The following is a 26,054-nucleotide window of genomic DNA, read 5'->3' on the forward strand; positions in this document are numbered from 1 at the left end:
CCATCTATTACCACAAACCAGTCTGAACGCACCTTTCCTGACATTGGAGTGAACTTTACGTTTTTTTTCCTGTAAATTACTTTAAGTCTGCGCTTGTACTGCTGCCGAGCCCAATGACAGCCATTAGACACATAGCCAGTCAGCTCATCGAGACAAATGAAGTCCACAATCTGGCGTGCGGTCCAGCTCCATGTAACCAGATGTGGTCCTTCTCTTTGGGACAAAGATGCATGAAGTTTTCTCAAAACAGCTGTCCTACTTGATGGTGTGATGGAAAATCTTTCTATCCTGTAAATGTATTAAGTTTTTACTGCCAAAAAAGGCATTCATGATGCTACCACAGGCAGACATCTTTTTCTTTTTTTAGATTAAATTAGACAAATTGATATCTTAGAGAACCCAGTTTAGTGAAGACACATTGAATTTTTGTGGTCGCTTCATTTGGGGTCAGAAATCAAAGGGATTTCCAATGTTTTTTATCACATTTACTTTCATTGTTAAATTATAACCCTGTGATGGGCTGGTGATCAGTCCAGGGAGTACCCTTCCTCTCACCCAGTGGCAGCTGGAATAGGCTCCAGCCCCCTACTGATCCTACATTGGATTAAACAGGTATAGTAACTAGATGGATAGATGTATGTCAAATTTGGTTAATTTCAGTTTTTGTGCTGCTGTCATTTTTTTATTATATCAATTGGTCTTAAATCTGTGGAATCAATTTTTAAATACATTTCGGTTACTGCATTTTAAGCTCATTTCTGGGTGTCTAAAGAACACCGGATGATGAGTTTTTCTCCTGCCACTTATTTAATACTTGATAAAAACAACAATACAGCGTATTAATTGTTCCAATTGAATAAAGACTTCCAACTAAAACAACTGAATATTTAACATTGGGGGCACAGTAGCTTTGTAATAAGTAATACGAAATGTTAAAACATCCTACAGAGCAACTGAAACAACAATAGTCTGCAGTATTACCTATTAATGTTGTCATGATATTCTGCTGAGAAAGACATGAAAACTGTTGTCAGAACTACAAAGTTTTTTGTTGTGATCCAGAGAGGCCTCAAACAGAAACACACAAGAGTTGCTTATGAACATGAGGACCACGTTCAGTAAACACTGAAGTCAGTGTCATCAGTTTTGCATGAATTCTAAAAGATATCTATCCAACATTACAGAGGCAGTAAACAAAACGTCTAAACAAAAATGTTTGAGCATTGTCTGTGCCAGTTTTTCTAATAAGAGTAATGCAGCTTTACAGAATAACATTAAACTTTGCCCTCTTGGTGCTGCCAGAGGTAATGCTACGACCCCTACGATCATTAGGATTCATCATCTGGACACCATGAATATTTGTGTCAAGTCAAAAGTATTCATTTAATGTATTTTATACATTTAGGAAATTTCTAGTCTAAAACTAAGTGGTACACCCAATGATGGACCATGCGGCTGAAATTTTGATAAACCACATTGCCACTGCCACATTGTGCATTTAACCTAACAACAGATAGTATGATAGCACAAAGTGGAGCACATGAGTTCCTCTAATGTGCAGTTAAATTTTGTCAAACAGAAGACAAAATTGAGAACAGCTACTTTAGAACTCTCTAGATTTCATAAATGATTATTTGAATGAGAAGATGGCACCAACCTCTACGTAGCAATTGTTAAAAATGTTGCTCTTTATTTATAAAGCCACCTGTGTTTATCTGTTTATGTATAAAGAAATGAACACACTGTTGAGATTAGATCATAACCATCGGTGAGCATAAAAGATATCAACCATCTTTAACTGATGTAGGAGGTCAATTTCATCAACTATTCAAGGCTAATTTGTTTTGGCTGATATTCTCTGTTTATTTAGCTGCTACCCTCAGTTTCTATTTCCTGTATTCAGCAAAGCTAAGCTGATCTAATGGATGAAGACAACGGATGTCCGACTGATTATCAGTCATTTCAGCTGAAGACTGGAACAGACAGCTCACTGATGTTTTTTATCACAAGATCAAAAACACTTTTTCAGGTTGTGCACCCATGTAATTTTTCAACGATGTACATGCTCGTGGTCATGTAGACACGCACCTTCAAATTTAGACATGTGACCGTTGAAGAAACACACGCACTCAAAGGTCGGTAATGCAGAAAGGCAGACATGTCAGGGCCGCTGGTTTGAGTGACGAAACGAGCTGATTGCATCAGTGTTCTGGGCCATGAGGTGAACACAAATACACGCAGCAAGAGAGCAGAGTGAACACACACAGACAAATCCCTCATGATGCAGGATGGTGATGAATGCTGTTCAATCCTGTGGCGAGGGCATCCCAGGTGGGAGGGGTCAGACCCCCTTCTCAGGGCTATCTTTTACAGGCCAAAGGTTCAGCCTGATGGCATCCCCAGATACAATAGCTGCATTGACTGCATTTTTTCATATGCAGAGAAAAGAGCAGAGCTTAAAATTCCACAATGTTAAAGAACACATATTATGACACAGTTTCCTGAGGTCTTAATGAAATGTCTATGACATGCTTTGATCAAAATAACATTAATACCTAGAGTAAGACTCTGAATACTATACTCACCAATGGAGAAGGGAGGTTTGTCTCTCCCAAATCTGAAATATTATTACTGGGCAGCTCAGCTCTCAGCTACATCACAGTGGATTAACAGTGACCATGAGACAGGTTGGGTTAAAATAGAGCAGAAATAAATGCAAGGGATTAGTCTATCAGATTACATTTCTTGAGCGAAGAACTTTGGAGTAAACTTAAAATAAAGAATACGTGGATTAGACATACCCTGTCTGTATGGTCTGTATGTCTGTAAAACTGGTGGAACACCCTTTCTGTCATGTGCCATGCCAGTTCCTAGCAACTTAGACCTCCAACCATCAATGTGGGATAGTGGATTTAAAGTGAGGCAAGCTGAAAGCCTAAACATAATCAATCAAAAGGTAATGGATTAAAACCGTTCAACCAACTATTAAACCAGTTTCAACTACCCCAAAACCAATGTCTTTTGTTATTTACAAATAAAGCATTATATCCAGAGCCATGTAGAATGGGAGAAGTTGTCACAGTTTATGTTCTGTTCCATGTCTTGTCTCGTCATTTCCTGTTTTATTTTGAAAGCACTGACCTTTTCCTCTCGTTTCAGTTATCTTGCCCTTCCTCCCGTGTCAAGCGTCTCATTGTCTTCCCTGATTCCCAAGTGTTTCTACCTGTTCCCCTTGGTCCCTCATGTGTTCAAATAGTCTGTGTTTCCCTTGTCTTGTGCCAGTATGTTGTCTCAACACATGAGCATCATTACCAGCCCCTTGTCTAGTTCCTTGAGCCATAGTTTCCACGAGCCTGCAATGAGCGATCCTCCTGCAGTGCTATCTTGTTTTATAGATTATTCTTGTCCATAGCCTTAGTTTATTTATTCTAACACGGTAAGTTTCATAGCTTTGTTTTTGCTCCGTTTTCAAGGAGTGATTTTTGTTGTAACTTTTCATAGACGCCTCCGTTAAAGGAGAGTTTCAAGTTTATCGTTATAGAGCCTCTGTTTGGTCAGAGTGCATCTTTTGTTTTACTCCGCCTCGTTAGGAGAGTGTGACATTGTTTTGTTAAGCATTCATAGCTTTTTGTTTTCCTCCCAGTTGGAGAGTTTTATGTTTGTACCTTTCATAGCTGCGCTCTTCCTCCGCTTAGTTACAGAGGAGAGCGCTTAGGTTTTTCTTAGCCTTTTTCTTTTGCGCTGCCAGGAGATCGCCCTGTGCTCTGTGTGCTGCCTTTAAATAATAAAACCTTTGGAACCCACACGACCCTGCATCTGTGTCCTGAGTCCCCTGGTAAACCGACAGAAGTTAAAAAGAGACCCAATGGGTGTGTAACAATATTTTATCATTCACTCATTTTCTATACCCGCTTAATCCAACTCAGGCTAGAGCCTATCCCAGCTGTCATTGGGCAAGAGGCAGGGTACAACCTGGACAGGTCACCAGTGCATCACACGGCCTCACAGAGACAAACAAGGAAAACAACCATCCACACTCACAATCACTCCAAGGATCTGTTTAAAGTCAATATTTCATTATGATAATGGAAAAACATCTACCGACCAAGAACCACTCATATATTTACCGGATGCTAATAACTGGCATGGCAGAAAACACCCTCAGTACAAATTAAAAGTGGGAGCTTGAATTAAGGGACAGGACCTGGGAGGACGTGTGCATGAATAGCCATCAAGGTATCTACTGCAGTTTGAATTTGATTGAAAGATTAAAATTAGCTTCATTAACTATCTCATCACTTTATAAAAACTCAATGTCACCCCTGTGCTGGAGGAATTGTGGCAAGACAGGAGATCATTCACATGTCTGTGAATGTGTGATATAAAATGGGAGACACTGGGCACTGTCATTCCTTTGGATCCAATGTTTTTTGTACTTGAGGTACTACCTCAAGTACAAAAAACGTAGAAACGTATAGGAACGTATAGAAAGAGACCAAAGATATATGCTTCACATACTGTTACTTTGCTTGGAAAAGCAGAACTATGAACTGGAAGAAAGCTACTTTCTTCAAGCCCAATGGATCTATAGACTGAAACAACTTTATGCAATAGAGTACATGACAGCTAGAATCCAAATTCAAACTCACAGGAGTCCAGTTATGCTATATCTGAGTACCATTTCAGATAACTGTAACCAATCACTGATGTGAATAGGACTGTCAAGGACTGTTCGGAAAACGTTCAATATTGTACGTAAGTTAGGAATAAAACCTACATTAATTTACACTTTTATCAAAGCAGATCATTTTACGGGTTGACTGCACTCCACCACTCTTTTCCACAGGGTCTGCCTCTTTTGATATCTGTAGTACTTAATAACCCTTGGAGCATGTTATTATTGTACAACAGTGCACCAATGATGCATTCACTGACAAATGTGGAAAATGAATGTCTATCAGCTGACAGTTAAAATAAGAAAAAAACTGCTAATTATAAGACCGATTTCCTTGTCATGATGTAAAGCATTATATAAAGTACTGATGGAGTATTATTAGCTCATTTATTAGCTAATTATTTTATTTATTTATAGGTTTCATCTGATACTGAAGTTAGGCAGCCATATAGAGGAAGGATACTGTGTAACCTTGTAGAATGAGATACATTTTAACTGAAAATCAGTTAGTGAAAAATAACCCAAAACAAAATTTGTTTTTGAGTTGGTTATGACATCAGACACTCAAATATATGCTCCTCACATGTTAAGTGTCTTCAAACTTTGTGTTTGGTACTATTAAGGACCAAAATGCAGCTTTGTGAATGGACACCGGAGGAAAAAATCCACATAAATGTGTTTTACTGGACACGTAATGAATGAAGCAGTCACCAACTTTAATATCTAATTCATTTAATTAAAGAAAGACTTTCTAAGACTTTACTTAGAAAGTGTTAAAGGAAGTGCAGAAAGTGGCTGCCTTCCACTGCCTAACAACTTCAGGTTAATCGGGGTAAAACTAAATTTACCCTAGGAGTGAGTGTGAACTGTTTGGCTTGAGAGAAACTTTTGTCATTGAGTTGTTTGTCTCTGTGATGGGCTGGTGACATGTCCATGGTGTACCCTGCCTCTCTTAACTACCTACTTGGATGCTATTTTCTTTTTATTCTAATCTAACTGAAGCATTTTACATGAGTTCAAGGGTCAACCAATCATGACCATTTTTTAACACATTTGTTTTGTTCACATTTATACTCTATTTTGTGATATTGTGCAGTTTTTAAATATTATAATGTCTAATTTAATAGGGAATATTTCTTGCCTTTAGCTTTTATGGGGCATTTTTTTTAAAACAAAACAAAACAAAAAACTATGTTTTTTTAAAATGTAATGGTCCAAAATTCGTCTTTTTAGAGTTAGCTAAAATGTTAGCCAGGAAACAACAACGGTCTTTAGTTTCCATGGATACCGGCGCTCTGGTTTGGAGAGGAATTGTAAACCGATAACCAGAACTTTCTCTGAGCACAAATGTATTCCTGACAATGTCGAGCAACAAAAATCAAATTTTAAAGCTTCACTTTCTTTTCAACCGATTACTATTCAGAACATAAACACATAACATAAGTCAATAAATGCACCAGTATCTGTCGCTTGTGCTTTTACTGTCCTGAGAAATGTGATGAATAATGGCCAAGGATTTCACTTTTCTCTGGAAGAAAACTGTGGAAACAGAATTCACAAAACATTCTCTTTTCTTTTCTAAGTTTTAAAATACAGGAGTTGGCTAAACCTTTTCGTTGTGCCGTAATTTTGTGTCCGTCTGAAATCTGACAGGATAATATCATAAAACGACCGAAACAGATCTCGTCCCACCCTCGTTTTGGTGAACAAAGTGTAAATTATGTGGGGTTTTTCTTCTCGTCCTCCCTCTCGTTGTCCTCCACTTCTCTCTCGCAGGCCACAAGTGTTTGATTCGCTGCCTGGCCGTGCATTTTAATGAGCAGGGGGCAGCAGGCAGCTTTTTAAAGGCTGCCTGCCTCCCTTTTGGAAGCGGCAGAGACAGAGAGAGACCCAATCGACGGAGATTCATCCAAGCGCTCAGGACGCACAGACGGAGTTGCAAAAACAGCGATCCAAGGGGACTCCAAAAGCAGAAAACCCTCACCTCACTTACCTCTGCCAGTCTGTTATCACTGCAAGTGGATTTGATCTACTTCCCGTTATACTTTTATAACACACGGATTTTTAGGGACTTCTTTTACAAAACAGATTTTTTTTAGCCTACCTGTGAAGACATGCATCGGTGCACAGTGGTACTGCTTTTGTTAGTGGTGTCCTTATACTTCCTGAGTGCAGAAGGTAAACCTAAACGCCTTTTGGTTTTATAATTGTTCCTTTTTATTTTTGAAAACGGCAGTTTTGCAATTAAGCTATGGTGATGTAACTGGATAACAGACAATAGGTGAAGGCTGCGTGGGCTGGTTTCATGCCCTGTTTGTGTGAATGTGTGGTGGTGAAGGGAAAGATTGAGGACTAAAAGTCTAAAACTAAATCTTCCTCTCTAGAGTTTGCATGAAATTAGAGTGGAGTTGATGGGAAAGATCCTCCAAATCCTCAGCAGAAGCTAATGTATAAATAAATAATGATTATATAAATAATGATTTATACCAAACCCTGCTGCATGCTCCTTGTTTATAACCATATTGTATCTGTAAACATCTTTCATTTGAACCTAAACTGTTTTGATGAATGCAGCCACTCTGTAAAGGTCAGATCCCATAAAGTGCTTTAAATTGGCAACTCTCAACACTGAAACTCATTGTGTCTTACGAGACAAGTTAAGCCAGTAAATGTTGCTGAAATAATTTAATTGTATTCCAATATGTCAATGATTTTCACTCAAAACTGTACACCTAGTAGTATTGTAATGATTTGTTTCCTCTATTTTGTTGAAAATGTTCATATATTAACATAATTTTTGACAGAAAGGGAGCCTAATACTCTAAATACCCTAAAACAATATATATCTGGCACTCAATCCTTTGTCATTTAGGGCTATAAAACTGATGACTTTTAACCACGTTGGTTTTCTAAGATGGTTGATGTTTAGAATGTATAAACAGAGGCACAGAACCACTTTGTTTTCGATAAGTGTAACCGTGAATCTCCTCTGGTTTGTCTGTGAAGTGTCAGAGCTGGTCCCCTCCACCAAGTATTAACTTCTGTGCTTCCCCTGTTTTATTGGCCTTTGTTGTCGAGTGTGTCTCTGCTCTCTGTTGGCTCCACTGTGGAGCTTGTGACAGATTTAGGGGATGGAGGTCAGCGTAGATAGCAATTGATGGATGGAGAAAACCTTGGGCTATCTGGGTCATCTCAAATATACAGCCCAGCAAAAGTAATTTCCCCTGCCTGTTTATTCAGCAGCATAGAGAACCCGAAAGCTGGACCCCAATAAATGTATTGGTAACTTTAGAAATGTGACAACATGTAGCAGCACATTGCAGTGCTTCTTCCAAACGAAATGTCTTATAGAAAAGAGCCATGAAAAGTGAGTTCTGTGCAGTTGTTAAAGACGTTTAAGCCTTGTGTTCTCCTGCATCACAAGAATCATGATCGTGAATCATTTTGGCACTGCTAAGATTGTGAAGGGTTCTAACCATAGTAATGCTACTTTTCAGACATGCTTTAAATATGATTTGACGTGAAATTTCAACAGCTGGGAATTTGATGTGTAATGTCAGTGTGACATCACTGTGATTTGTGGCTAGAAGTCATTGTGAGATGGTCTACAGATGATTGTTTTCCTCTACTTTTAATCTCCTGCATTACATCACAGTTTAGAGAAAATACATTGACTGACAGGCACAGAACTCGTTTTCACGGGTGTGTCAAATTTCTTGGCAGCATACAAGTGCAGGTGCACCAGAAAAGGACCCAAGATCCGATACAAGGATGTACAGAAGCTGGAGATCAAACCCAAACACCCCTACTGCCAAGAAAAGATGATATTGTGAGTTGTACTTTCATTCTTTATCGGTCTGCTGCTCTTCACATCTCATTTCTGCTACCTTCTTCTATCTGTCTGTGCTGTATTTTTTGCCTATTATTTTTGACTGTTTCCCATCTTTTCCTTCGTTCCTTTCCCCGTAATTCTGTTCTCTGCTTGTTTGCTTTTTTTTATTTTCATCTTTTCTTCTTTTGCCTCCTTCCTGTTCTCATGTCTTCCCGCCTCTTGGTGTGAATACAAGTCAGCAGATGATCAGCACACTTAATTACAGTTAAGACATTTGGAAACTGTAAAAACACAGTCGTCTGTGCTGAGAGAGCCCTAAGAACAGGTTACAGTGTGACGAGGATTTATCCATGGCCCACCCCCAGAAGGTGGGGCAATAAAGGCTGGAGAGTTTGGAAGGAGGGAAGCACAGACTTCCAGAACTTTCCAGATGATTCAAGTGAGTAGACAGCAGACTTTAGATAATCATCAGTTATCTTTTCATATGTGTCTTCTTGACATGTAAGATCGTTACTTTCTTGGTAGGTTGTGGCTCGACTCAAAGGTCTTACCTTGAATAACAAACTGTCAATTTTATCCATCCACCCACAGCCCCTCTGGCATCTGAACTTTAACCCATTAAATCACAGCTCAGGCACAAAGAGAGCCATTATTCTCAGTACGAGTGGTGCAAAAGGAAGCATGAGCTTCCTTGCTCAGAACAAGATCTCCACACTGACTTGTAGTTACCTGTGGCGTACAGAGACACACTCTAAACCTAGATGAATAAATATTCCTAAATGCAATATGTGCTATTTAATCTTTGAGTTCAAGTGCTGGGAATCAAACATCACATGAGTTAGAAATGTGGGCTTTGATTTCTGTGAGGAATGTGTTTGAAGTTTAGTGTCAAAGCTACACGGAGGCTCGACAAATGAAAATGTTATGTTGGCCTCCGGGAAGTCAGTTTAGTGTGGAGGCGCAAACTCTGCTGCCACCTGCTGCCAAATCCCAATCACACAAACAACTCAATGTGGGCGACAGCAGGGAACAGTTTAAAGGGACGTGTGTCCATTTAGCAACGATGGAATATCCAAACTGATGTTTAAATCTGTTTATAAATGTTTATTATAGAGTTGAAAAGTAAGATGGATTTGCTAAGGTTACTGAGCAAGAGAAAACTTTAAAGTGAAAATTGGCAAAAAACAAGCATACTGAAAGATGATATTATCCTCTTACCAAAAGAGTACTGTGGCAGTAAGTAGGCAAGAAACCATTTTTAATGTGTCAAATACATAAAGTAACAGAGGATCTGTAAACAAAAGTAGTTCAAACGTAACACTCTTAAAAAGTAAAAAGTAAATAGGAACAATCCCTGTTTAATCTGCGCGTGTTAATTATTATATATGTCCACGGCTATGAGACAGTGTGATGTGTGTTTAAGTGAAGGCAATCTAGTGAGTCTGAATTTAAAGAAGCATTATCCCACTCACAGGGTCATTTCTGTGTGTGTGCTACCTGCCACACGGCCATCACTCAAGGGTTCTCTATTAGCATGAGATGGGGGCCACCAGCCGCTAGAGTCCAATGAAAAATGAGCCCCAGCGGGCTCCGGAAAGCCATGGAAAGAATGAGAGCGGGAGAGAAATGAGTATGAGAGCCTCCTCTCTGGATGTTTAGCTCACGGCTCTCAGTTTGGCATTCTGAGCGGCAACTCCAAAGCACAAATGCACACAACAGGGAGCCCCAAATGTCCCTGTTCTTCCTCATTTCTCCTTGTTTTCTCTATTTACTCTTTCATCTTCAATCTTTTACACTTCATTCTTTTACACTTCATCATCTTCCTTCTCTTTTATGTGATTGTCACCCCTCTTTTGTTCTCATCACTCATGATTTTTAGAGCCAGTGGCTTCAGCCGCCCAGGTGAATGATAATGAGCAGGAAGCAAAGCTCAGATTAACACAGTAACGAGGTTAAACTTCATCCCTGCTGAGCAGCCTTGCAGATATGAGTCAATTAGCATGCATGCAAACACAGACGGTGTGATGTTCTTACCCGTACACACTTTAAGAGCACAGTTCTTCCATAACAAAGCACACACAGTTATCCAACTGAAGCATTTAAGGCCAAACAAAGTGGCAAATGAATGGGCAGGAAAATATATGCGGGACTCTTTAATTGAATCATTATAGCAATTGACTGCAAGAATCATGTCTTTTCTCTTCCACTCTTTTAGCATTCATGGTCTGCTGAGGCTTTGAGTGTGTCTTTAGATGGAGAGGCGCCCCTCTTTTTTCCACCACATTCTCTTATTTGGTCTGAATAAGCCACATGCAGGCAGACTGTCTTCATCGTTACCTCAAACAGAGAGTTGCAGACACACCGTTTGATTCAGCGAGCTTACATGTCACATTTTTTAGTGGCAGATCCATAATATTGCCTTTTAGCCGAAAGGTTGACCAAGCTGTGCGAGCTGGTCATTTGAATTGTGGAGGCATTTAACTGTGGGAGTTTTATCAGCAGCAGTGAAGAATAGCAGCTCAAGTTTGGGGCAAAAACATGTCAACTGTGCTACAACCTGCCAATCTCCATTCAGAGGACTTTGACTGACTTTTATGTGGGCTGAAAAAGTGTTTTTCCTCTATTCAGCTTCATTGAAGTGGTGCCTCTTGTAGCTGATCTTCTTTTTGTCAACTCATCAAAATCATGGCATTGTCATTGTATTTTCTTCACCAACCATTTCATTATACTGCATGGCAGCAGTCAGGCTGCACTTACAGGGTGTTGTGGGTGAAAGTTCGACTTTTAGGCCCTCTGCTCTGTGTTTTGTAGAACTTCTGTGAATATCCGTGTGCCATAAGGACAGTTTGGAAGATTTAAGGCCATTCTTGCTGACTTCTTGTAGTTTAACAGAGATTTGGACACATTCAATTTTTACTTTTGACTGAAATATTCTGCTCTTAGGCACACACACACAGCAGTGTCCAGGACAACCAAAGCTAAAATCTGACCACCATAAAGTCCATTTTTGATGTCTTTTTTTCTTGTCTGCTTCTCCCCTCAGTGTGACGATGGAGAATGTGTCTCGGTTCAAGGGGCAGGAGTACTGTCTCCATCCCAAACTGCAGAGCACTAAGAATTTGGTCAAATGGTTCCGCATTTGGAAGGACAAGCACAGGTAATGAGCTAAGGCATTATGGGCGATTTATTTGTAGTGCAGCTGCATTTTAAGATTTTGGGTATGTTAGAGTTTAGTTGTGGAAATGAACGTGGATTATCAACTGTGCCTGATGAGACTGTGCATAAATATTTACCAGTATTTAATCATATGTGGTTTGCTAAGCACAAAATAGTGAATAAAAGCCTTTGTGGTTAGTATGAAATGTGTAAAACAACCTATTTATGCTTATCAGATGTACAAGTGTAATCGAGAATTATTTCATGTTAAAGAAATAGTTCGAAAATGTTAGAAAATATTTTTTTGGGGGGATGAAAACCACTCTGCTGCTCACGGCTGGTTGGCTCTGCATAAAGATGTGAAGCAGCTGAAAACACCTTCCTCCCATCACCTCTGAAATTCACAAGAAAAACTCTATGCCAGTTTAGTAAGATACAAACTGAAGCACCTACTTTATGACTGCATGATAAACCTTGACCTCCTAACACACAAACACATATACCATCCTTCGTTATGACTGACTATAAGCTGAGGACAAAGTTTTTGTAATTTTCTTTGTTTCCTTTTTTTTAACATCCTTAAAATCTCTGGGGAGATTTCAGGGTTAGAGATAAGTACTTTGTATAAAAGAAGGTTTACAGAAGGACTCAGAGTTTATAAAGTGGAGCTGAATCATCCTGTAACTCAGTCTCCACTCTTGAAATTAACGTGAGCTTTCCTTTTTTCATTCCCTCCGCAGGGTGTACGAAGCCTAACACCTTAGCTGCCCAGAGCACACGGATCAAGTGAGACAAAAAAAGCTGACAACATCACCAGGGCTGTTTTGCGAAGTACAAGATTTGACCTCCTGTGAAGATGTACTTCTCCCTCTTCTGCCGGACATCTGTCAAACACATTAATCTGTAGTTTCTATATAATCTGGTGGGCTTCTTTCACTCAGCCATCGATCTAGTTACATGACTTACATTTCCAGTCTTTACAACTATAGTTAGATTTGCCAAGTAGAGGAGGAGACACTGCCATCTGTCTTCAAACAGTTGTAGGTTTGTTCAGGTGTTATTTAAAGGGACTTCTCTTTTGCTTTGCCTTCTAGGATTTCACACAGGAAGGACTGTGTAAGAGATCATCATGAAACAGACAAACCTTCCTTTCAAAATGCAGAACTCTGTATTCAGAATGACAGGATGTATGACCTGGTTAGCTGTGTTAGGAAGTTGTAGTTAAAATGCAGTGATAAAGTAAGTTAGATTGTATTTGTAGAGGAGAATCAGTGTGCTGTTGTTCTTTGACGGTGGTGATTCGCCACTGTGTTCGTGAAGGTGTGTGTTAGTGAGAGTGTGTGCATTCAGCATGCCTGTGCTCCACACATGTGTCAAACAAGCACACGTCACACCAACCTCTTTGTGAAATATTTTCTCTTTTAACCTTCAGGGCGTAGATTCAACACGTGATAAACAATTCAAATAAATCATTTGTGCCACCGTTTGTTTATGTGAGTTGTTGCAAAAAGTTGATTAGATACTCAAAGAGGGCAAAACTATCTGTGATATACTATGAGTGTTTGAGCATCTTTAGTTCTCTGTCCTAAATGTGTAAAGAAGCAATATATCATTCAAACTGGCTCTATAACCATTTGACCTGACTTGGGTTTAACAGTGATCTAAAGAAAAAAAAAACCCTCATGGCAGCACCAACACAAAGAATTTCTCCACATTTTTCAGCCATCAACCTGTTTATGGCGTTCATTTATTCCTTTTGAGAATGTAAATATTTTAAAATAGATCATAAATAAATACTTTCATATTCTAGAAAGTCTGTAGGCCAGTTTAGCCACTTAACAATTACTATTCAGCCACTGTGTTTTTCACGAGGACTGTTTTCATTTGTAGATTAACAGAGTTGTGCATGACTTGAGTAAGAGCAACGACATGACGGCCTTCATCGTGATAAAAAGCATATAAATCCATACGTAAATGTGGCTCGTTTTAATCGTTTCTGGACAGCAGTGGATTTAAACTGCACAGAGAAATGACCCAAATTAGGTTTTTGGAAATTTGGTGGATACATATTTTCTGTTTGGCCTCTTTTTTTTAGTGTGTGTGTGTGTGCGTGTATGTGTGTTTTAATTAGATAAACCTGAATATTATCAGACTTGTCCTTTAAGATTGGCTATATGTAATTATGCTATATCAGGAACATTCAAAGACCAGTGTGGGAATTTTGATAAACAAATAAATAAAACTTTAAATGGGAACAACTGAGCAGAAAAAAACAGTGCTCAGAAATATAATCACTGCCCACATTCAAAACAGTCTCCTCTTTGATGATCTGTCCTCCATCTTTTCTGTCTTTAGATGTCATTTACACATTTCATTGAAATGACTGTTGGGTGTTTTTGTGCCAACAAAGATCATTTGCGCACATTTATCTGCATATATACAAAAATATCACATTTTCCTAAAGAATGTGCATTACTCTTGTTTTGTACCTTATATGAAACATTTTGTACATTGACCGGCCGACATGTTAGTGAATATGAATTCATCTTCAGACCTATGTAGTGTCATGTTTATTGTATTACTGCATCATAGTTATATTTCTTTTTTTATATATATCTAAGTATTTTGAGGGTGTGTGTTTGGACTGGCCCACCAAACACACAGCTAGACGTTCCATCGAGTGTAAAACAATAAACACAGCAATAAAGTGTCTATAGAGCAGCTTGTGTTTGCATTTGATTTATTGGGTTAATTTAACTTTAAACTGAATCAAAAGACACATTAAAAGGTTGCAAATGTGTAAACTGTGAAAGTGACAAAACTCTTTCAAACCACAGTGATGTACTATCAACTGTCCACCAGGTGGCAATATATACAAACTGATTTATCGTTTAAGCGCAATGAAGAGAGTTTATTACTGAGTATTTAAATGGAGTTTGTACACCATCGCCAATGACAGTTTAATCCACACATACATTACATTTTGGTTTCTATAGGTGGTGTGTATGTGAAACACTGATGTGCACATTTTAACCCACCAAAAAAGAGGGAGAAAATGAAGACAAGCACACAAAGTAAACCCCAATTTCTGCAAATATAAATGAAAACCTGAGGAATGTGCTTCTAATGAGAGGATTCAGTATGTTTGTCTTGCGTTGTTCTGTCAGTCTGATACCAGAGCTTTATGTGTTAAATTATATTTAGAGCCCAAGGGGATAGAATAATACCAGGAGTCAAAATGTGGATGTAATACGTTGATTAATATACTTGTGTATATATAGGTATGTATATTCTATATACCTATATTCTATATAAGTATGTATCGTGTGTGTATATTTACTTGTGATACTATGTTTCTCAGTGTATTTGTAATTATATATATTCAGTAACATAGGATAGCGTAAGTTCAGCAAATCTCCTCTTATGTCGTTTAGGTTTTTTCACCTGAGCATATATGAATAAATTAACTGATCAAACGATCAAATAATCAATCAAAAACGTTAAAATTATTGGCGCTTGCCCCGTATCTGCCTGTCTGCAAGGCGGGGTCATTATTTGGCAGCTGTCCCCCGTTGTGTTCACAGTCAGAGGGGCGGGGTCAGTATTTGGCAGGTTCGTCCCTTGAGGGTGTGTATGTGTGCGCGATTGTGTGTGTATGCGAGTTTCTCTAAGCAACGACCTGCAAACGGGCATCCGAGCTAAAAGAAGAAGAAAAAAAACGGGAACCACATTAATTTCGAGTGTCTTTGCAATGTTCCCGACGATATTCCTACATCGTCTGCTTTGATTCCGTCGAAGTTGTCGCCTCTCAAGACGTCGGCTACTAAAACCAAACCAGAAATTGATGCATCTTGCCCCGCGTTCCTGTCTGTTTTGACCTGGTAAGGTACACCGGAGCAACTGATTAGCTTGTCTTGCTAGCAGCGCTTCTTCTGGATCTCTCAGCATCTCAGACGCTAACTAAGGCTAGCCTGCTAGGCTAACTCTGTCTGACGCTTTTTATTATGGATTTATTCAATATTGCCTGTAGTTATACTTAATTAATTAATTTACTATGGCAGGGTCTTTATTTTGAAGTTATATTTAAGCACAAAGTGGCTTTAAACAGTTTTTTATTTTTAAATTAAATTTGTGTTCACTGGGAGCTAACGGCTAACCCGTAGCAGCAGAGGCAGTCCCATCACATCTGTGGCTCCTCCGCAGGCGCAGAAAGCTAACTGGGAGACAGAAGCAGAAGAAAATAAAAACTGGCACAGTGTGAAATGTTTTAAGGGTTTTTGAAGCCACAAGTATAATAGTTAAGTGCGTGTGGGTTAATCTTTATAGATATTTGATGGGTAATTTAAACTGACAGCAGTTGTGTGTCCAAGTGGTTCTGCATTAGGAAGATGTGTTTGACAAGTTCACATCAGCTGGTTCTGCTCCGACGGTTATTGTGCACGGAATATCATGCATTTTGTGTGTCGGATGTGTGGAGTTGGTGCTCTCCTGAATTGCGGGCGTCAAGTTTCGTTTTCTGGTCTTGTTTCTGGAGAGCTTCACCACTGACATTGATGCTTCCTGCTCGGCTGTATTTACAGTCTGTGCTGGAATGTTCTGGTGTTTTGTGGTGCTGTGTTTGACGTTAACCCCCCCTTTCTTTCCCTCTTCTGATCCAGGTCCAGACGTTTTAGCTCCCCATAACTGATATCTCTGTTTCGTCTCGCTGATGCGAGGGGCGGATGTTAATTTCTGTGTTCTTTAAATTCTTGCAGATTGCATAATCGTTTCCGGCCATTGCTCTGAATTAGAAAGGATTGGTCTCTGCATATGGTGTACAGTAGACATCCGAAATTCGCCATGTATTACAGATTGACATTGTAGACCTTTAGGCTTAAAATGACTCAGTTATTAAAATAGTTTCATGTGATTTGGGTCAGAAATAAAGCATTAATACTCTATAAGCTGCATGTGAGTCATTGTAAAGCTCTGATTCACAGAGCATGTATCTTTAACTTCACCATCCGTCTTTTTTAAAGCAAAACTACAACTAAAACCTATCTTGTTAGCTTTTTATTGAAAGATTTGGCTGATTTCCTTGGTAGTTAATGCCTTATTTTTCACAGCTAGTGACCAAGGTGATCAAGGCTAGTTGCCCTCATGATATTACACTTAATGATTAACAGTCATATGTCTAGTTAAGGATTTTGTTTACCTATTCTATTAATATGTCAATAATAATGAATAACCAGCCAAATGTAGATCATTTGACTTGTAGCAACACTAAATCTGTGTTGCTACTATCAATAAATGCTCATCAAAATGTCATTCATTGGAGATTAGAAACGGTTGACTGTGGAAACGGTTTAATCCGGCTTTTTAGTTGTTATGTAAAACCAAAGCCAACTTTATTTATTAAGCACTTTAAAACAACCACAGCTGAAACAAAGGGCTGAATATAAAAGCTATAAGGAAAAGAAAGCAGACATCTGACATGTATATAAACATTACATAAGAACAACAAAGAAACTAACTAACTATGCTATGTAACCTGACTGTTACCTCAACCTAACTAATTGCAGGTAGTTGTTATGATATTAAAATAATGTTATCTTTGGTCACATTTGTAATGAATTCCTAATTGCAAAAACCAACATAAAGGACTTATGTCATCTGGACATGTCTATTCTAAATATAAATGTCTACTTAAGCAACTACTTCTGCTTTGCATTCTTACCATGTAATGCATGTGGCGTTGAGCTCTTTGGATATAATAATGTCCTGAAGTACATTGTACATACATGCGGGTGGGAAATTTGAAATATAAATTTACTAAATCCTACAGAGACCAAGATATAGACTTAAAATGTGTGTGTGAAGGATAATCTATGTTTAAACTTGAATGTAATAATTAATTATTTTATGCAACAGAGTTTTACAACCTGTTACCAAAAACAGTTTGGATATTGTGAAAGAGATGGCAGATATGTTTGTAGAGGACCCGGAGTAAAGGTCAACGTTGCCGTGCTGCTGATGTTGAGAAAACTGTTAAAAACAGTTGTTGAGTCAGCGGCCGTAATAAACTTTGGATTGTTTATCACTCGGCTGCCAGTTTATGAACACTTGGACTGAAACTAAAGTAGGTCTAAGCAGAAGAGTCCTGCAGTAAATCATACCTTTCTGAAGTATAGAATGCTCAATATCTGTTTGAACTCTGTGTTAGTTCATGTCATCCTCTTGGTTGTTTTTCTGTTGATCATAATTCCGCTGCACAGGCAGGTATTTCTGATATTTTGTTGTGGTAGAGGTGATAAAATAAATCAGCTGCGTGTGATCATTTATTGGGAGGCTTTTGTATCAAACTGGATTAGCTTTGAGCTGCAGCTAGGCCCATCGAAATGACAACATAATCACCTAATTACAATTATTTCAGATGACGATTTTCTTTTTATAGTAATAGTTTCAAGGAACCTTTATATCTTTTGAGGTTAGACTGGCACTCATCTTGTTGTCTGTCCTTCTCCTGGTGCCACTTTGATAGCACCTGAGTAGAGAATAAGTCCTGCTTACCCGCCAACACTCAAGCAGCCACATTTTGGGGACCTGTTATTGACATTAGCAATGTAAATGTAGCGGTAAAGCCAAACGCACAGATTTTCAAGGGCATAGTTTGTTTTTTTAACGCGCTATCGCCACTAATCTACAAAGCACATCTGATATCCCACCTACTTCTTCTAGAAGGTAGAACTGTGCCATTAAACTGTTACACGGTCTAGATAACAATCTAAACAAGCAGATAAAGGCAATAAATCCTTAGTTACAGCTGTTTATATTAAAGATAGTTGTTGGCTAATTTTACACGATTGTGAAAGCCCTAGCTGGAACTATCAATCTTTTTCTTTTCTGATTATACCACCAACTATTTTCTGTGAATATTAACCTACTAAATCTGTCAAATTCATGCAGAAATAAGGGTCTTTGACTGATTTTAACTACTAAGACTTGATATAAGCTAAAGCCGACAACAGACACAACTCGGCTGCCTTGTTTAAACTGGTTTAGTATATAATAAATTGTCATAAACTTTCAATTAAGTGTGATTGTCAGTGTCAAGATAACTCCATGAAAGTATGCTATAAATGCAAACTGACATACTCCCACTCGGTCAGTCTGACTAAGCTGAATCTGCAGGCTTTTATGCGACAGATCTCACGTATGCACATACCAACAGTGTCAGAACTCTCCAGTCTCCTACAGTGTGAGATAAGAGGATATGTAAGATGACCCATAGTTTTATATGGAAGGAAAACACGCAGGCACACGCAGCAGTCACAGTAGTGTCATAATCACACAGCTGCCTGTAGTGTGGGACTGTTGCGCCAGGTCGTTGAGTGAATGGGAGACTCTGTGAATGGGAGCCAAGATAAACTGAACATGGCTTAAATCTCTGTAAAGCCGGACAAACACTGCCAGAAACCCATCTGATTTAATCCCAGTCTGCTCATGTTAATACCTGTTCAGAAAATATGTTTTGCAACCTCATTTTCATTAGTCAAAGCCGTCATTTGGTTTCATAATTAAACATTATCATTAAGTATTTAACTACAACTTTCAGAGCAGGATAGGGTGAAACAGATGATAAACCTACATTTGTAACCTTAATTATTTTGAGAAGTGTTTAAGAATGAGGATGCATTGTGAACTCCATCAGGATGGAGATATTCTAACCCTGAGGGAGAAGCTGTGAGAGTCCCGAATCAAACCAAAACTGGCCAAAGGCGGTTTCATGCAGTGTAGCACCAACCTGGCCCAAAGATTGTGTAAGTGGAGATGGTCCGTCAGATTGTTCAAATAAGATTGGCTTCCACTGGAAGGAGATTTGTTATTCTTACTTACAAATACCTATAGCATTCTTTACGTTCACTAAGAGAGTGCCCAGGAAATAGATGAAAATCTTTCAGTTTCTTGCCATAAGAGTTGAGTTGAAATGATGATTAGACCAACACACTGTTAACATATCTGTGTGTGATAGTTGGGAATGACTCAGTGTTTTTTGTCCTAGGAGATACTTGGTGGATTTTTTTAAGCAAGTAGTATGAAGATATCAGCAGGTGGTAAGCTCAAACACAGGATAAACTATAAACTTGCAACATGGATTTTGTGCTTGATTAAGTGTGGTACACTGCCTCTCTTGTGTGACTTGAAGGATCTGTTTGCTAATGTTCCTTTCAAATAGTCTTGTGGCATTCAAACCTTGGTGGGAAACAGGTTCTTTGTTGGTTCTAATAAACAGAGCCGACAGCTTCTCAGGGAAAAGTCAGAAGCTTTGGAACATGAGTGTTTACTGGTTTGAGTCTAAATAATATGCAGAGTGCAACCTTCCAGACCTACATGTTAGCATTTATTTGTGTGAATAACTTCTCTTATTTAACTGCGTGTCTCAGTAGCTAAAAAGACTGATTGATTGTGTCGTGGCCTTTATTCGCTGTAACGCGTCCTCAGGTGCTGGTCAGGTGATTGGTGAGTCCCTCAGCATGTTTTAACAGAGATGAGCTCGAGTACATGAGCAGGCAGAATTAGAAATCCTCCACTGAGCAGCTGGTTGAGCTTAAATAATCTGGGGGGGTTAGAAAATGTTCTCAGTAGGTTTAAGGGCAAATCTTAAGCATTCAGCATCTGTTAAATGTGTCAGTCCTTTAGAGAGATTGTGCTGCGATGAAAGCCACATGACTTGAAATTCAGAATTACAAACCGTCAAAGACTATCTGTAATCCTCACCTCCATCTTCCACATTAGTTTGAGAACTTTTGTGTTAATGTGTGATTGGAAAGTCCCCGACACTGTTCCTATCCCCTTTCAAACCAGTCTCTGTTTATTTTGTTGGTTATGATACTGTACAAACTGGGTGCTTTTTACTCCCACTGTTTCTCTGGTATGCTAACATGCACTGATCCGATCAGAGGTGGATTGAGCTAAGTACAGAAGTGACACATTCAGCTCCTATCGCTCGGGACACATTTAGACGTGCATTTATCCGTATGCATTAAGCAGTCTGTTTGCAGATATCCTCATTTTATAACTGCAGCGTCATCTGACAAAAATCACTATTAAAGTGACTTTTGATCCACACACGCTACAACAAGGAAATCTTTACAACCGTTATGGTCAAGGAGGGAGAAAAACAAAAACTGGATGCAGCTCCTTTTATGTGTTAATAGAATTAAGAGGCCCTATTCAGGTCAGTCAGGCCATTAGTCATTAGGATCTCACTATCTGGCTCAGTACTCAGTGATTCATACTCACCTGGCGTTAGGTAGGCCTGCTTTGAAAATACATGAGCTAATACATTAATTCAACCTTGACCTCAGAGACGAGCTCCCCTGGAATGAACTTGGTGGTTGCGCTGTTTGGATCTGATCACACACTAGAACAAAGTCTGTTTTCTGGCAGCAAACCTTATGATCGCAACCAGCCGAACTTGCTCTGGAGCCATGCACACCTAGATGAATTATAATTATATCACACAGTGTCTTTGTGAGAGTTTTGCTGAACTTAGCATCCTTTCATCTCAACACATCTCAACATTAGCAGTCCATACACATACTCATGGTGGATAGTTTCCACCTAATTCCATTCGTAATGTATAGAAAATCTCAGAATCCTGAAACCAGTGTTCATGGATAATAACTGCATTCTACTGTCATGCATTACATTAGACCAAACTACATATAAATATGTATTAACCTTGACTTTGAAAGGCAGTTTTTCTTGCTTTTGAATTGTTAGTTTGTGCAGCTGCGCCCTGTCTCAGTACTGGAGTCTTATCCACACCCAGTCGAGTAGCAGTTCAGAGTAAATGAAAGTAATGAAAGTTTGATCTTGGTTACTTCTGGTTTTCAGTGTGACTGCACAATCAGTTTGCCTGCTCAGTGTTTACATGCTCCTTTGTCTGCTTATTTGTCAGCTTACTCTTACAGCTGGTGTTTAGATCTATTGTTTACACACAAGTGTGTGTGTATACACACACACACAGATGGTAATGGTAAGTCTTGTACTGTCCTGTGTAACTGATTAGCTCTGTGTTAATTGAGTGTTATTTGTTTCCATGGAATGACAGCAGTGGGAAAACAATAAATCTGTAAAAGACTGAATTAGGAAGCTTAAAGAGCAATTAATTGAAAAATAAATCAGGAAACGAGAAATTGTGGAAACGTGAAGGGAAATAAATACATAAATGTTTTTCTTTAATTTCCATATGACTTTATTTATATAACATTCTATTTTTCCAAAATTATTTTCACATTGCTTTTTCTTTTTCTCATTTTTAAGGCTTCTGATGCAGATTTACTCTTGTTGTGGCACTCCTATCCTTTCATACAATCTTCATATGACAGAGCAAAAACTATTCAGTGATTCTAAAGAAGAAGTTTTGGGTTTCTTCAGTGATGTACGGAAGTCTAACTTCCTCGCTGCCTTGCTTTCATGAAACCATCAGACATGCACAGAATATAAAAACAGACAAACAATGCAGCGAAAGCGGGATACTAGTCGCTGTTGGTGGTGGTTCAGACATTTCCATCAGTATGTGATGCAGTAAGAGAAAGCGGCGACACAGATCAATTTTAGATCAATACATTTTCATGTCATTGTCTCAGTCTGGTGGTTTGGACCCAGTTACTCTCTCTCCAGGCCATGATACCATGAATTATCAGCCATTGTTAGCAATAGACAGTTACTACTACTATTACACTTTATTGAGTCGTTGTTGTATCAAAAGTATTCTAAAGGGTTCATATTTACCACATTTAAGTTTGTAGTATAACCGTTTATTACAACATACTTTTTAACATTTGGTATTATTTATGTAACAACTGAATACCCGTGAACTGTTGTGCAGTTCCTTCTGCCACTCACCGAACAGACTGCAGTCAAGGAGTCAGCCGCCACATTCATGTCTGTATTTTCATCATGACTCCAGGTCTCTCTTTCTGTTTGAGGCACCGAGGAGCAGCATGAGGGACAGATACTTTTGCACTGAAAGTAATTAAGGTTTTTTCAAAAAGTTGCTACATTATTTTCAGGGTGCTGAAAGGTTCTAAGAAATATCACTTGTAGTAGTAGATTTCTCTGTGAGTAGGTTGATGAATCTATTTGGGCGCCATTTGTGCGCAGCTGTACCTCAGGTGGAAGAACAGTTGTCTGTATGAGTGTTTGTGTGAATGTGTCTTATAGTGTAAAAGTGATATGTACAGTCAATTTATCATTTAAGCACTGGGCTTGCCACGCAGTATTGACATTGTGTGGAAAACCCTGCACTAGATTCTATTGTATTAGTTGTAAACGGACAGTCTTCACTTATTGTTTTTGTCAGTTTCATTGTTTCTCCCACAACTTTGCAGGAGACAGACTTTATCACCATAGATGTCAGCGTCGTATAATCAAATAATACCCGAGTAATCAGCCAATGCTGCAATGCTGTAGACTGTGTGTTAAAACGTTTTCTGCTGAAATCACTGAACATACGTCATCTTTTTCAGGATTTTATTAGAGCAGAGCACCTGTCTGGAAACGCTTTAAGCGACTGCAAGTTGACACGTAGCCTCAGCTCAGGGATATACTTGCTTTTTAATCACACGTTCACATAAGCAACTAGTTCTGTCTTCAGTATAGTTGTTCACTTACTTTCCCCAAGGTACTACACTCGTTACCGGGGGATTCCACTAGGGGGCACATCAGATAACTCGGGCCAGAAAAAAAAACATCTACGCCGTCCCCAATCCATGTCTCCAACAGTTTCCTCCGCAGACATTTGCAAAATGATGATGTCTTCTGAGCTAATTTTAAAAGCATATTCGTCAATGTGCCTCGGTAAAGACACATCGTAAAGATATAGGTAATTGCGAACTTTCTCTTGTAGCTTGTCTTTAAAACTCTCCTCTGTTCTTACAGCTACCAACCCAATGACCCTACATCTGGTCAAATTTGGCCCTGCACTGCCTTTAAAGGTCAGCGACATAATGGAGCTTGCAAACAGCTTGCAAGCTTGCAAACACGCATACTTTCCGAAGACGTGCGCAGATAAAGCTCCAAACAAACATAGATGATATGCAAGGCATGCACATTCCTAGCCTTGATGAAGTAATTTTAAGTCTGTTTCTAACAGGTGTAGCCATCTGACAAAAGTCATCGAGAAATATGTGAATGAGAGCAGCTTTGTTGGGAATTTGACAGTATAAAAATAAACTTACTCTTTACTGTTTTTACAAAAAAGAAACAATAAATGATGAAAAACTATGAATCTTTGAAGCATGTGCAGAGGTATATTTATTTGTATACAGGCAGGAGTCATTCTGTCCCCGACTGCATTGTCTGGATGTAACCAGCTTGATTTTGTTCCATTTTAGTCAGATTAACATGTTTACATGCATTTAAAAGTCTTGTTTTGATCAGACTAACACAATAAGTCGTTTGAATGTGCTTACTATGGCGCATGGGTACAGTGTTACTGTCAGTGTTCACAACATCAAGTGCAGGCTATGAAAATCGTTTTTGAATGAAATCCCCAATTACAGACTTTAATCAGTTGGCAACCATTTTAGTTTATGTTTATGTTTTTTATGTCACTTATAGGAGACATAAAAAAGTGAAGTACATACAATCTATTTGACTGTTCACTTAGGGCGGAAAAAAACCCAAACTTGATGCAAATGTACCAAACAAAATGCTGCTTTGCTTCCACTCCCACAGATGCCAACACAGAGCTGCATTTGTGTTTCCACTGTAGGCGTCCAAGGCTTTTTCAATGTCACAGTCCTTGGAAGGTTAGAGCAACGTCTGATAATGGGGATTATTAGGCTCGATAGTGGAAGGTAACCAGTTCGGGGAAGTGTCGTTAACCCCTTCCACTGTGTGGAAATTCTTTATCGATAAACAGATTCTTTTTTCTGACTGATGTATTGTTGATCTGTGATCATAGAAAACAAAAGAAGTATTAGAGTTTCACCTTAGAGACCTTCTGAATTAAGATTGATGAGATTAATTAAGATTAATTGATTGTTTTCTGACAGTCACCTACTTGTCGCAGCTCTGGAACAAATGCTGTTGGCTGGATTTGACGCTCACTTAAAGTTTTCCTTTATTTTGCTTTTTTGTGCAACATAAAATACAAAATCTTTGAAAAAGAATGTTTTTGTTCGATGTTCCCTGCATCTTCAAAACAAGTGAAGTTCCAAATGTACTTGTTTGGTGACTGTAAGTGATAGCAGGGCCTGGAAAGCCATATATCCCCTGAAGACATGTCCTTATTAATTTATCACTGACATGGCCAGTGTTGGAGCAGCTAAACTAGGTTAGAGCAGCGAGACTCAGGCTTCTCTTTACCTCTCTTATTCTGCTTTCCAATTGCTTCTGTTCCCGCTCTTGGTGGGTGCCTTTTTGTTTTTCATAACTCCTCATTTATCACCCAGCCTGACTTTCACTGCTGCTATCTGCCTGTTGGGAATAGAAACAGTTTCATTGAAATTAGTTATTTGCTCCTCAAATTAAGTTAGACTCTTACTATTTGCGGGTGAGTGTGAATTATTTTGTATAATATAGATAATTAACTCATTTAATTCCAGTCGTTATTTCCCTACTGCATATTACTTGCATATATTCATGTTCAGGCTTTTAAACACAGTGGAGGAGCTATTCCCTCCGAAAACAAATGATAAATGAAGAGATTAATTGATAAGCCACAATGTGAGTGTTGTACATTTACAGCATACCATAATACCCTTTCTATCTGCTGTTATCGTTCATGCTTTTTGCCTCCGGAAAAAAATAGGTTAATTTGCCCGTAAACGATGAGCAACGATCAGTTCACTGTGGTTAGGGCGAAGGTAGATAAGTAAACTCATAGAAATGTTTTGTATCTTAGATAAACTTCAGTAAATAAGTAACCAGAGCTGTGTAAAGAGGACATTGTTGTACATAGTTTCCTGTTATGCAGGCATATCTGTGCTGAAACATAACAGCCAAGTGAAACGTATAGTTCTGTAAAATCCACCACCACTTTGTAAGACTCGCTTCAGCTTTCTGTCCTAACAGGGTTTATCTGACCGCTCAGTTTTACTTACTGTTGAGAGGAGAGACAGGATGGCCAGTAGCCCTCATCCCCACCTCACTGATACAAGTCACACAAGACGACGTCTAAAAATGTGCACAAGCAGGTTTGAAGTAAACTATGGCAACACATGTTTGTGCAGGTCTTAACTGTTACATTTTTCTTTGTGTTGGTATAATGCAGGCCCTCATTTGCCTGCATTTCACTCTCCGAACCCCCGTCTATTGATTTATTTATTTATTTTTATATACAGAAGGCTGATACAGCTGTTTATGGTGGAGGTGTGCTGCTGACAACACTGAGGTCAA

At 38.8% G+C, this 26,054-nt stretch overlaps 2 protein-coding genes across 6 annotated transcripts in view; both read left to right on the forward strand.

The window, feature by feature from the left end:
- Nucleotides 1-6,465: 6,465 nt before the first annotated feature.
- Nucleotides 6,466-14,384, forward strand: cxcl14 (chemokine (C-X-C motif) ligand 14). Its single transcript, XM_072395270.1, has 4 exons — nt 6,466-6,853; nt 8,399-8,504; nt 11,551-11,664; nt 12,404-14,384. The coding sequence occupies exons 1-4, from the start codon at nt 6,790-6,792 to the stop codon at nt 12,417-12,419; spliced, it is 300 nt and encodes a 99-aa protein (XP_072251371.1). The 5' UTR covers nt 6,466-6,789; the 3' UTR covers nt 12,420-14,384.
- Nucleotides 14,385-15,304: 920 nt separating this feature from the next.
- The window catches only part of fam13b (family with sequence similarity 13 member B), a 59,505-nt gene continuing 48,755 nt past the window's right edge, over nt 15,305-26,054 (forward strand). For all 5 annotated transcript variants that reach the window (XM_072395307.1, XM_072395311.1, XM_072395309.1 and 2 more), the window contains exon 1: nt 15,305-15,544. The gene's annotated coding sequence lies outside the window, so the exon portion shown is untranslated. The remainder of the gene's footprint in view (nt 15,545-26,054) is intronic.

The sequence above is a fragment of the Leuresthes tenuis genome, unplaced genomic scaffold (assembly GCF_036924035.1).
Source record: "Leuresthes tenuis unplaced genomic scaffold, fLeuTen1.0.hap1 SCAF_11, whole genome shotgun sequence".
Classification (NCBI taxonomy): Eukaryota; Metazoa; Chordata; class Actinopteri; order Atheriniformes; family Atherinopsidae; genus Leuresthes; species Leuresthes tenuis.

Coding starts and splice junctions, on each gene's coding strand:
- cxcl14 (XM_072395270.1), top strand. CDS start 6,790: ATGCATCGGTGCACAGTGGTACTGCTTTTGTTAGTGGTGTCCTTATAC. Junction 6,854..8,398: donor ATACTTCCTGAGTGCAGAAG/GTAAACCTAAAC, acceptor ATTTCTTGGCAG/CATACAAGTGCAGGTGCACC. Junction 8,505..11,550: donor TGCCAAGAAAAGATGATATT/GTGAGTTGTACT, acceptor TTCTCCCCTCAG/TGTGACGATGGAGAATGTGT.